Source organism: Parasteatoda tepidariorum, chromosome 7, assembly GCF_982258835.1.
Source record: "Parasteatoda tepidariorum strain Cologne lab strain chromosome 7, Ptep-v5.0, whole genome shotgun sequence".
NCBI lineage: Eukaryota > Metazoa > Arthropoda > Arachnida > Araneae > Theridiidae > Parasteatoda > Parasteatoda tepidariorum.
The window spans coordinates 16,288,836-16,302,633 of NC_141761.1; the positions used below are offsets into that span (position 1 = coordinate 16,288,836).

At 34.7% G+C, this 13,798-nt stretch overlaps 1 protein-coding gene across 6 annotated transcripts in view; it reads right to left on the bottom strand.

The window, feature by feature from the left end:
- Positions 1–1,680, bottom strand: part of LOC107444932 (tRNA dimethylallyltransferase) — a 43,017-nt gene extending 41,337 nt beyond the window's left edge. For 3 of the 6 annotated variants that reach the window (XM_016059211.3, XM_016059226.3, XM_016059217.3), the window contains exon 1: positions 1,284–1,680. In XM_016059211.3, the coding sequence (XP_015914697.1) occupies positions 1,284–1,442 (159 nt within the window). In that variant the 5' untranslated portion in view covers positions 1,443–1,680. The remainder of the gene's footprint in view (positions 1–1,283) is intronic. The other 3 variants (XM_087167391.1, XM_087167393.1, XM_087167392.1) reach the window with 2 other exon arrangements.
- Positions 1,681–13,798: the final 12,118 nt, after the last annotated feature.

The following is a 13,798-nucleotide window of genomic DNA, read 5'->3' on the forward strand; positions in this document are numbered from 1 at the left end:
GGGCAGCGGCCCTCGATAAGCTAAAGAAAAAATCATGACAGAAAGGGATCAACTCAAAAGTTATAACTCAATACCACCCCCTTGCAAACATCTAAATGTTTTTTTTTTCAATTCGCAAGTTTAAAATCTATTTGGCACCCTGGCGATTGCAGTTGGCACAACATATCACAATACGGAAATATCCCTGGTATGATCCCGTTACCAATGAATGTATTGTATCTAGGAACTGTTGCTACTGCAAAGCGAGAGCAGTATGTGAATTAACATGTCAATTCGAACACAAGTCTCATCAAGTGAATGCTTAATCACTTTGGCTCAAGAATATTTATTATTTAAGTTATAAACAACAATGGAAAATTTTTTCTTCTTTTTATCGCTAACGGCAGGTACTGAACTTTTCGTTCTTCACCTGGGAAGATGCAGGAAGTGTTGCTTATTTAACATTACCCAGTGGGCACCTGTAAACCTAAGTCACGGAGGCGAGCAACATTACCCATGCCACAAATATTCGTTCATAGGGTGGGCCACATTCACACACAACAGAGGACAAAAACAACACAAAGAGAGAAACATTCATGCCCAGAGCGGGATTCGGAGCTGTAACCATTGGCTTCGCAGTCAGGCACGCTAACCGCCTGACCGGCACAATGGAAAAATTAAAATGCGTATTATAGTTTTTGTGGGATTTCTATATCGTGATCTGCGGCAGAATTGGAAACTTGTGGGCAGTGGCCCACGAGAAAGTAAAAAAAATCATCTCAGAAAAAGACCAACTCGAAAGGTATAACATGAACAACATCCCTGCAAACATCTACATATTCTTTTTTTTTTTCAAAAATGTGCAAAATCTGTGTTAAAAATCTTTTTAGCACCCTGGCGATTGTAGTTGGCTCGATAGATCACGATACGGAAATATCTCCGATTTCATCATAATATATACGCACTATATGATGATTAAAGGAGTTGCGGAGCTGTTTTGCCATTCCTTCATCTCCCAACTCTTTTGGAGAGAGCGGTGTCTATAATAATACAAAAAAACAAAACAAATGAATACATACAATGTGGTGCAATTGATTCTAATTTTTGTCGGATTTAGTTTAAAAATTGTCTCGACTTCCTGATAAGTAGAAAAACTATTTCTGTACGTGCATTGCAACTTAAAAGACAAAGGAATTACAAGTCTATTAAATATTTTAACTCTTATATGAGCAATTGTAACTGAATTTATTAGTTGGAAGAATTATACGCCTGAAAAAGTTATTTTAAGAGAATGCAAAACACACCTGCATTGAATCTGCACTTATTATTTCCCCGCCAAATTTTGTAGCCAAGTTTATAGCAAGTTTAGACTTTCCAGTTCCAGTGCATCCTAAGATTACAACAACTGGCAATCTAGACTTAGACATTATTAACGAAGTTAAATATCTCTTAATTTGCAGCATGAAAGTTAAAATTTAGCTCATTTTAAGCCTTTTTCAAACACAGAATGAAAAATTATTCATTTTCTGAACACGAAGTTTCCGGTTTTCTATTTTTGTCCCGCAGTGGACTGATCGTTAAGACATGGAGTTCCCAGCAGATCACCGAAGTCAAGCACCCCTGGTTAATATTGATATTTGGTCAATTTGGGAATTGGTAACTGAGCGGAGTGAGCTTGGCGCTAGCTCATATCCATCAATCTTCTTATAACCCTGTAACGGAAGGTTTTCTATCTTCCTACTATGTACGCGCTATCATATCTTTTGCAGTATTTCACATGTACCGAGTTCTTTCTTTCAGCCTTTAAACTTCAGCATTATCATATTAATATTATAATCTTAAGAATATTTTCTAATCAGACTAACTTAAAAAGATATTTTTGCGACATTTTATTCCAATGTAGCTAAATAAGGGATAAAATACAAAACATGGCAAACCTTAAGAATTATTCACAATGAGATATTAACTTTCAAAATTTTTTTTGGCCTTACGACCTTTGAGTATCAATACATTTCTGAAAGCTCTTATGAATGGTACAATTACGTTTAGATTTGAACCCAAATTACAATAACAAAACTGCATAGAATTTAGGCTTATTTACACATCGCCTCATAGTCATAACATAAGCGGAGGGATACACCGGAAATTTTCTAAATTTCTTCCGGTTTAAGGACGCTTGTTATTGTTTACATTAGGCCAACCATCCATATACACAGTTATTTACCGTTAATATAAAATATATAAATCCATTAATACTTTTACATCCCAATGTCTGGAACGTCAATATAGTAATTAATATTGAGTTGTCTTAGCAACGTTGTTTTTATTTTTCATAAAACTAAATATAAATGCTTGTTATGTTATTGCTCTTGCGCACCATAGCACTCCCCCCCTAGTGAGTTACTCGAACGATGAAGAACCTCATGCATAACGTGCTGGAATGCGCACTGTACGCCCAGATCCAGTCACTTGGGGTGGAATAACAAGCTTCACTCTTTTGTTTCCGTTGCCTTGCTCTGTAGCAGCTTTAGAAATTGTAGACGATGAAATAGGCCCAAAATTCTTTTCAACCAGTAAAGGTGTTTCTGAAGTCTTTTCAGATTCTGTAGAAATGTCCGAAAAATAAGTCATAAATACTCATAAAATACTCACAAAAGAGTCATAAATAGTCATAAAATACTCACATAAGTCATAAATAGTCATAAAATACTCACAAAATAGTCATAATATATAGTAATGAAATACATGAAAGAGCATTATTAGCCAATAGAAACAAGAATAACACGGTTTTGAGTTTCCGATTCAAGTTATCTTTATAAGGCATCCCAAAAATCATATTCAAATATTCTGGAAAGACAACATTTTTAAGATCCACATAAGACATTATTAATCACGTTATATATTACATAATTAATAACATAATATTTGTATCATAATATTATATATGTGCTGTCCCATAGCGTGGGGTTTAAGGAAATAACACTCTTATATTTAACAAGAACTATTTATTAATTAATTACAACACTTCGAATTTAGAATACAAAAGATGCGTCTTAACTCAACGCTAACAGGTGAGGAATCTAAACTGAAACTTTTAGAGAGGGAACGTCCCAATTCGATTGCGTAGGCGTGATAGTTCGTAATGAAAGCCTCGAACGGCCAAATACATGACAATATATCACAGTGATGAGAATCCAACGATCAAGCAATTTGTCATGGCATCAAAAGATAACGGTATTAAAAAGGGAAAGTGATGTTCACCCCATAGGAATTGTTAAACACGTTTGGAATTTTCATATTGATCCACGTGTAATAATCGATCTTTGTAGAGTATTTTTATGAATTATAACACAAAACTAGTGTTTATCGATCTATATTATATAAAACGCTAATACGTACGTATGTATCAATAAAACCGATGATATTTCCTTTCTCGCGGTAGCAACAGTTTTCATTTTTAATTGATTGGATTCGGCGCGAAAGAGCACGTAGTGAGCATCATATGGCTAATCTATATTATATAAAACGCCAATACGTTTTAATTGATAGGCTTCGGCGCGCAAGAGCACGAGCTAGGGGGTCTTGAAATTTGAACCTTTCTCGAGCCATTTTATTATTTTATTCGTTTTTTTTTATTATTCCATTACGTTTTCTTTACTGGACTTCACACAGAAAACACCCCATGCATGCTAGAATATCCAAAATGTTACAATAGAAGTCGAAAAAGAGCAAATAAACTGATTTTCCTGGATTTTTCCAGTTTTTTTCCCATTTTCCCAATAAAAAGAATTTTTCTCCTACATGCAGGAACCTCCAGAATATCGAAAAACACATAAAAAAATAATATAGCTTAAAATAAACAAAAAGAAGAAAAGAAGAAAATATTTTGAAAATTTTACCGTCCCTGGGATTCGAACCCTGGACCCCTTCTTCCTGCAGCGAACTTGCTTGTCTGGTGGCCTTCCTTCCAGTCCACGGTGATAGTGAATCCTGCCACACTTTCGCTTCAAAAGCTCCCTCCTCTCATCTTTGCAATATACCTTTAGGGGTCAACTGTGACCCCCCTAATTGGCCTATAAAAATTATCTTCAGCAGCCTTGTTTGGACCATAGACCCTTACTTAGGGTTCGAGTTTGAAAATAATACCTTGATATTAAAGGGAGCAAGGGGTTCTAGAAATTTGAACCTTTCTTTTTTTTTTTAATTATTCCATTACGCTTTCTTTGCTGGGCTTCACACACTGAAAACACCCCATGCATGCTAGAATATCCAAAATGTTACAATAGAAGTCGAAAAAGAGCAAATAAACTGATTTTCCTGGATTTTTCCAGTTTTTTCCCACTTTTCCAAAAAACAAATTTTTTTCCTACATGCAGGAACCTCCAGAATATCGAAAAACACATAAAAAAATAATATAATTTAAAATAAACAACAAAAAAAAGAAAATTTTTGAAAATTTTACTGTCCCTGGGATTCGAACCCAGGACCCCTCCCTCCTACAGCAAACTTGCTTGTCTGGTGGCCTACCTTCCAGTCCACAGTGATACGTGAAGCCTACCACAGTTTCGCTTCAAAAGCTCTCTCCTCTCATCTTTGCAATATACCTTTAGGGGTCAACTGTGACCCCCCTAATTGGCCTATAAAAATTATCTTCAGCAGCCTTGTTTGGACCATAGACCCCTACTTAGGGTTCGAGTTTGAAAATTATACCTTGATATTAAAGGGAGCTAGGGGGTCTTGAAATTTGAACCTTTCTCGAGCCATTTTATTTTTTTATTCTTTTTTCTTTATTTTTCCATTACGCTTTCTTTGCTGGACTTCACACACAGAAAACACCCCATGCATGCTACAATATCCAAAATGTTACAATAGAAGCTGAAAAAGAGCAAATAAACTGATTTTCCTGGATTTTCTTGTTTTTTTCCCATTTTCCCAATAAATTTTTTTTCCCTACATGCAGGAACCTCCTGAATATCAAAAAACACATAAAAAAATAATATAATTTAAAATAAACAAAAGAAGAAAAAAAAAGAAAATTTTTTTGAAAATTTGACCGTCCCTGGGATTCGAACCCAGGACTCCTCCCTCCTGCAGCAAACTTGCTTGTCTGGTGGCCTACCTTCCAGTCCACGGTGACACGTGAAGCCTACCAGAGGTTCGAGTATGAAAATTATACCTTGATATTAAAGGGTGCTAGGGGGTCTTGAAATTTGAACCTTTCTCGAGCCATTTTATTCTTTTTATTTTTTTATTTTATATTATTCCATTACGCTTTCTTTGCTGAACTTCACACACAGAAAACACCCCATGCATGCTAGAATATCCAAAATGTTACAATAGAAGTCGAAAAAGCGCAAATAAACTGATTTTCCTGGATTTTCCAGTTTTTTCAAATTTTCCCACTAAAAATTTTTTTTCCTGCATGCAGAAACCTCCAGAATATCGAAAAACACATAAAAAAATAATATAATTTAAAATAAACAGAAACAAAAAAAGAAAATTTTTTGAAAGTTTGACCGTCTCTGGGATTCTAACCCAGGGCCCCTTCTTCCTGCAGCGAACTTGCTTGTCTGGTGGCCTGCCTTCCAGTCCACGGTGATACGTGAAGCCTACCACAGTTTCGCTTTAAAAGCTCACTCCTCTCATCTTCGCAATATACATTTAGGGGCCCCCTGTGACCCCCCTAATTGGCCCATAAAAATTATCTTCAGCAGCCTTGTTTGGACCATAAACCCTTACTTAGGGTTCGAGTTTGAAAATAATACCTTGATATTAAAGGGAGCAAGGGGGTCTAGAAATTTGAACCTTTCTTTTTTTTTAATTATTCCATTACGCTTTCTTTGCTGGACTTCACACACAGAAAAAGCTAGAATATCCAAAATGTTACAATAGAAGTCGAAAAAGAGCAAGTAAACTGATTTTAATGGATTTTTCCAGTTTTTTTCCATTTTCCCAATAAAATTTTTTTTTTCCTACATGCAGGAACCTCCAGAATATCGAAAAACACATAAAAGGAATAATATAATTTAAAATAAACAAAAAAAAAAAAAAAGAAAAGAAAATTTTTTGAAAATTTGACCGTCCCTGGGATTCCAACCCAGTACTCCTCCGTCTTGCAGCAAACTTGCTTGTCTGGTGGCCTACCTTCCAGTCCACGTTGACACGTAAAGCCTTCCAAAGTTTCGCTTCAAAAGCTCCCTCCACTCATCTTCGCAATATACCTTTAGGGGTCCACAGTGACCCCCCTAATTGGCCTATTAGAATTATCTTCAGCATCCTTGTTTGGAACATAGACCCCTACTTAGGGTTCGAGCTTGAAAATTATACCTTGATATTAAAGGGAGCTAGGGGGTCTTGAAATTTGAACCTTTCTCGAGCCATTTTATTTTTTTATTCTTTTCTTTTTATTATTCCATTACGCTTTCTTTGCTGGACTTCACACACAGAAAACACCCCATACATGCTAGAATATCCAAAATGTTACAATATAAGTCGAAAAAGGGCAAATAAACTGATTTTCCTGGATTTTTCCAGTTTTTTCCCACTTTTCCAAAAAACAAATTTTTTTTCCTACATGCAGGAACCTCCAGAATATCGAAAAACACATAAAAAAATAATATAATTTAAAATAAACAACAAAAAAAAGAAAATTTTTGAAAATTTTACTGTCCCTGGGATTCGAACCCAGGACCCCTCCCTCCTACAGCAAACTTGCTTGTCTGGTGGCCTACCTTCCAGTCCACGGTGACACGTGAAGCCTACCAGAGGTTCGAGTATGAAAATTATACCTTGATATTAAAGGGTGCTAGGGGGTCTTGAAATTTGAACCTTTCTCGAGCCATTTTATTCTTTTTATTCTTTTTTCTTTATTTTTCCATTAGGCTTTCTTTGCTGGACTTCACACACAGAAAACACCCCATGCATGCTACAATATCCAAAATGTTACAATAGAAGCTGAAAAAGAGCAAATAAACTGATTTTCCTGGATTTTCCTGTTTTTTTCCCATTTTCCCAATAAATTTTTTTTCCCTACATGCAGGAACCTCCTGAATATCAAAAAACACATAAAAAAATAATATAATTTAAAATAAACAAAAGAAGAAAAAAAAAGAAAATTTTTTTGAAAATTTGACCGTCCCTGGGATTCGAACCCAGGACTCCTCCCTCCTGCAGCAAACTTGCTTGTCTGGTGGCCTACCTTCCAGTCCACGGTGACACGTGAAGCCTACCAGAGGTTCGAGTATGAAAATTATACCTTGATATTAAAGGGTGCTAGGGGGTCTTGAAATTTGAACCTTTCTCGAGCCATTTTATTCTTTTTATTTTTTTATTTTATATTATTCCATTACGCTTTCTTTGCTGAACTTCACACACAGAAAACACCCCATGCATGCTAGAATATCCAAAATGTTACAATAGAAGTCGAAAAAGCGCAAATAAACTGATTTTCCTGGATTTTCCAGTTTTTTCAAATTTTCCCACTAAAAATTTTTTTTCCTGCATGCAGAAACCTCCAGAATATCGAAAAACACATAAAAAAATAATATAATTTAAATTAAACAGAAACAAAAAAAGAAAATTTTTTGAAAGTTTGACCGTCTCTGGGATTCTAACCCAGGGCCCCTTCTTCCTGCAGCGAACTTGCTTGTCTGGTGGCCTGCCTTCCAGTCCACGGTGATACGTGAAGCCTACCACAGTTTCGCTTTAAAAGCTCACTCCTCTCATCTTCGCAATATACATTTAGGGGCCCCCTGTGACCCCCCTAATTGGCCCATAAAAATTATCTTCAGCAGCCTTGTTTGGACCATAAACCCTTACTTAGGGTTCGAGTTTGAAAATAATACCTTGATATTAAAGGGAGCAAGGGGGTCTAGAAATTTGAACCTTTCTTTTTTTTTAATTATTCCATTACGCTTTCTTTGCTGGACTTCACACACAGAAAAAGCTAGAATATCCAAAATGTTACAATAGAAGTCGAAAAAGAGCAAGTAAACTGATTTTAATGGATTTTTCCAGTTTTTTTCCATTTTCCCAATAAAATTTTTTTTTCCTACATGCAGGAACCTCCAGAATATCGAAAAACACATAAAAGGAATAATATAATTTAAAATAAACAAAAAAAAAAAAAAAGAAAAGAAAATTTTTTGAAAATTTGACCGTCCCTGGGATTCCAACCCAGTACTCCTCCGTCTTGCAGCAAACTTGCTTGTCTGGTGGCCTACCTTCCAGTCCACGTTGACACGTAAAGCCTTCCAAAGTTTCGCTTCAAAAGCTCCCTCCACTCATCTTCGCAATATACCTTTAGGGGTCCACAGTGACCCCCCTAATTGGCCTATTAGAATTATCTTCAGCATCCTTGTTTGGAACATAGACCCCTACTTAGGGTTCGAGCTTGAAAATTATACCTTGATATTAAAGGGAGCTAGGGGGTCTTGAAATTTGAACCTTTCTCGAGCCATTTTATTTTTTTATTCTTTTCTTTTTATTATTCCATTACGCTTTCTTTGCTGGACTTCACACACAGAAAACACCCCATACATGCTAGAATATCCAAAATGTTACAATATAAGTCGAAAAAGGGCAAATAAACTGATTTTCCTGGATTTTTCCAGTTTTTTCCCACTTTTCCAAAAAACAAAATTTTTTTCCTACATGCAGGAACCTCCAGAATATCGAAAAACACATTAAAAAAAATAATATAATTAAAAATAAACAAAAAAAATTTTTTTTTTGAAAATCTGACCGTCTCAGGGTTTCAAACCCGTGGCCCCCGGAACAACAAATCTAACTTGTCACACAGCTTTCCCAGCTGCGCAATGCTTCACATGCCTCCCCCGCGATTATTTAGCTTAAAACACCTCCTTCCGGTTAGTAAACAAAACTTATTTTGGCCCATAGTGGGCCCACTAATTGGTCTATAAGAAAATCCTTCAGTGCAATCGTTTGATACATTAAATTCTAATTTTGGGCTGATTTTGAAATTTATAGATTAATATTATAGGGAGTTAAGGGGTGTGATGTGTGCGTGCCTCCTGATATGACTTCTGTCCCTTTTTCAGCCATTATTCACTCTTTAGCAAAGAAAAATATTTCTTTTCACATATAGAACACTTTATTCGATTTAAAATATTGAAAAAAATAATATAAATTAAAATAAATAAATAAATAAAATGTATCCGTTTATTAGCTATTATTCGCTATTTCCCAAAGAAAAAATAGTTTTTTTTGTATACAGAACACTTGATTCACGTTAAAATATCAAAAAATATATTAAAAAAAATTATATATAAAAAAAAGAAGAAATTGAATGTCGACCGTCACAGGGTTTCGAACGGCAAATCTAACTTGCCACACAGCTTTACCAACTACGCCATGCCTCACATACCTCCCCCGCGAATATTTAGCTTAAAGCATCTCCTCCCGTTGAGTAAACAAAACTTATTTTGGCCCTTTGTGGGCCCACTAATTGGTCTATAAAAAAATCCTTCAATAAAATTGTTCGATACATTAAATTCTAATTTTGGGCGGAGTTTGAAATTTATAGGTTAGTATTATAGGGAGTTACGGGGTGTGATGTGTGCGTGCCTCCTGATATGACTTCTGTCCCTTTTTCAGACATTATTCGCTCATTAACAAAGTAAAATATTTCTTTTCACATAATGAAGACTTTATTCGCTTTAAAATATTGAAAAGAAGTTAAAAAAATAATATAAATTAAAATAAATAAATAAATAAAATTTATCCGAAATTTATCCGTTTATTAGCTATTATTCGCTATTTCCCAAAGAAAAAATAGTTTTTTTTGTATGCAGAACACTTGATTCTCGCTGAAATTTCATGAAATATATTTAAAAAAATAATATATAAAAAAAGAAAAAATTTTAATGTCGACCGTCTCAGGGTTTCGAACAACAAATCTAACTTGCCACACAGCTTTACCAACTACGCCATGCTTCACATACCTCCCCCGCGAATATTTAGCTTAAAACACCTCCTCCCGGTTAGTAAGCAAAACTTATTTTGGCCCATTGTGGGTCCACTATTTGGTCTATAAAAAAATCCTTCAGTACAATTGTTCGATACATTAAATTCTAATTTTGGGCAGAGTTTGAATTTTATAGGTTAGTATTATAGGGAGTTACGGGGTGTGATGTGTGCGTGCCTCCTGATATGACTTCTGTCCCTTTTTCAGCCATTATTCACTCTTTAGCAAAGAAAAATATTTCTTTTCACATTTAGAACACTTTATTCGATTTAAAATATTGAAAAAAATAACATAAATTAAAATAAATAAATAAATAAAATCTATCCGTTTATTAGCTATTATTCGCTATTTCCTCCCCAAAAAATAGTTTTTTTTTTGTATACAGAACACTTGATTCACGTTAAAATATCAAAAAATATATTAAAAAAAATAATATATAAAAAAAAGAAGAAATTGTTATGAAATAAAATACATCAGTAAAAAACCGTTTCTTTTTCAGGGAATATAGTTCTTGGCTTCCACTGAGGTAACCCAGGTTCCAATCTCAGCGATAGCTGGTCAATACGAATTTTGCACCAGGCTTGCACCGATCACAATTCTGACGTAAAACATTGTTAGTGATTCACGGAATGTGGATTAGTATACCCTCTCCGTCATGCCAGCCCTTAATAGTTGTAAACCCAAAGAGTTGGGTCTGTAAACTGTCGTTGAGCAGCCGACCCTAAGTTTTGGGTTTACGACTACTAATGTTCAACTCCGTAGCCATGTAATTTTGAACCCAATCTAGAAGACAACGGAACTAATGGATCAAGTATTGGGAGAAATACTTGAAGATGGAAAGATTTTTTGATGGAACTAACCCGCATTTGCGTTACATGGAGAGGAAAACCACGAATACCTTCCTAGGTTAGCCTGATAGAAAGAGGACTCTAACCCATGATCCACCTGCCACTGAGGATATTTACGTTAGCACTGTGGTCGGTGCGAGACGAGTTTAGTCTCCAAGTATGCATGGTACTCATTTTATCGACTAGCTGTAGGGATGAAGGGGCGAGGATTGATCCCAGGACCTGTGGCACGACACCAGTCACCAGTTATTTAAGAATACGTAACGACAAAAAATAGCCGAGAAAAAAATTACAATTTTTCGAGTACATATTTTTATATACTCAGGGATAAGGCCGGGATAGCCTGGTTGGTAGAGCACATGTCCAAGAGTTTTTGAATTCGATCCCCACCGGACGAAGACTCCCAGTGCAGTAAAGAGCGGCTGATGCACGTTAAATCGGTCGAGTTTCAAAGTCCTCCATGTTCGCATAACAAATCAATACCTCTGGGGGTACTGATCCAGGAGTTTCCTTGTCTTCTGATTTGGTTCAAAATTGCAAAGCTACGTAGTTGAACATTAGTAGTAGCATACCTAAAAATTGGGTCGACTGTTCAACGACGAATAAAATAAAATAAAATACTCAGGGTATAGAGCGTTCGCCTTCCAATAAAGTTAAACGGGTTCGAATCCGAGCAATGTCTGATCTGTACGAATTCCGTATCCGGCTTTTACCGACCACAGTGGTGACGTGAAATATCCTCAGCAGTAGACGGATTATGGGATAGAGTCCTTTTGCCGTTAGGCTAATCGTGGGAGGTTCTCGTGATCTACCTCTCCATGTAACGCGAATATGAGGGTTATTTCAATTAAAAAAGTCCTCCACGAAGGCAAATTTCTCCAATACTTTATCCAGGAGTTCTCTTGTCTTCTGGATTGGGTTCAAAATTACAAGTTGAAAATTAGTAGACGTAAACCCAAAAATCGGGTCGACTGTTCCACGACGGTAATATACACACTAATACATATGCTTTTTTTTATATCTCTCAATGTTTTAAAAACTTAAAATTGTTTTTCTTTAGTAACTAAATTATTTGTATCGATTCCCTTTTATTTGGATTTTGTAAATTTCAGTTAGATTAGATAGCTTTTGTTGTTTGCTTACCACTAAATTTACATAAAGTGTTAAACCTTTCCTAAAGATTCTGTTTATGCTCCTTTAGGCAATTATCAACTGATACAATAAAAACTCATTTAGAACTTGAAAGTATATTGATTTCGATATTTTTGAAGTTATACTTCTTATGCGACTTCCAACAAGGTTGCGTTAAACGTTTAACGCTACATTTTTATTTGCCGGGAAATCACGTGGTAGGATCCAGTTCTCCCTCATTCATTTCCATAGTGTTTTGGTTCTCACTAGCATAAAAATAATTAAAGTCATAAAAGTATTGTTTTTCTATAAATATTTTTTTAGTTTGTTTTGATACACATATAATTTAATAGGGTTGTATTTTTTATTTTCAAATTTAGTGGATAACAATTGTCAAAAATGAGTGAAGACAATCCCACGGACAATGTGACGGATTTAAGGTTATGTCAAAGTACGTCTCTTGTGAATATCAATTGATTGTTAGGTTTTCTCTTCTGAAATTACGTTATGAAGCATTCACATACATTATTAATACAAATACATTTTCCAGGGCGAGACGATGAAGCAACCACAAGCGCTTCCACTGGTTCAAGAGGGAAAAATGCACAATATTACCCCGATTACAGAGCACGGAAGCGAGCGGAACAGGAAAAAGAGTCGTTGAATAGAACTAGTGATCCTTCTACGACTGCTGATTCTTCTACAATTAACGTCGCAGGTTGCGAAGTTTAACTTCTTCCGAGCAGTGGGACTCCACGAACTATTTTTTTAATATCTCTCAATGTTTTAAAAACTTAAAATTGTTTTCCTTTAGTAACTAAATTATTTGTATCGATCTCCTTTTATTTGGATTTTGTAATTTTTTAAATTTCAGTCAGAAGTCAGAAAAAAAGGGGTCGTTTCATTAGATTAGAAATAAAAGCACTCGATAATTTTGATTTTTTTTTCTCCCTCGAAATCTTAAAGCGATAAAAATAACCAATATGTGATTCTCAGTAAGTTATTGAAAACTACGCATTTGCTAGTTTTTTGGTTTTTTGAAATGTAATTTTATTTTAGTTTAAATTGGTACAAACTAAGTTGGACGATGTTTATAAAATATTTTGATGTTGAGTGCATAACAACAAAGATGCTTATCAAATTTTAAAAAGCAGACAGCTTTATACTATTTAGCTGCATTTCAAAAACTACTGATTCTAATCTTCGTGTTGGTATAATTTGGCACAAAAATTAGAGATCTGAGTTATCTCAAGCTTCATTATCGAAAGATAGAATAAGTATCAACCATCAATTCACCTCTGAAAATTGAATTAAGTGGTCTAAAAATTTATTTAGAACTTCCTTCTCAACCACTTTGACAATTAAGAGGTTTTAAATTAAATAAATTAAATTAAAATTTAGTTAAATTAGGAGGTTTATAAATTTATTTAGAACTTCCTTCTCAACCACTTTGACAATTAAGAAGTTTAAAATTAAATAAATTAAATTAAAATTTAATTCAATTTAGAGGTTCAAAAATTTATTTAGAACTTCCTTCTCCACCATTTTGGCAATTAAGAAGTTTAAAATTAAATAAATTAAATTAAAATTTAATTAAATTAAGAGGTTTAAAAATTTATTTAGAACTCCGTTTCAAGCACTTTGCGTTCGGTCGAGTGGAGGGAGACAATTTAACTCACAAATAAAATAAGAAAATTTTGAGTTTATATCAATTGACAGTGTACAAATATTCAGATTTAAGGGTCAGATTTTATTTAAGGGATTAGATTTATTAGTTTAGATTAATAAGAAACTATTGCAGGACAAATCAAGAAATTAAAACAATTCATCAGCAAATACATACATCAACAAAATA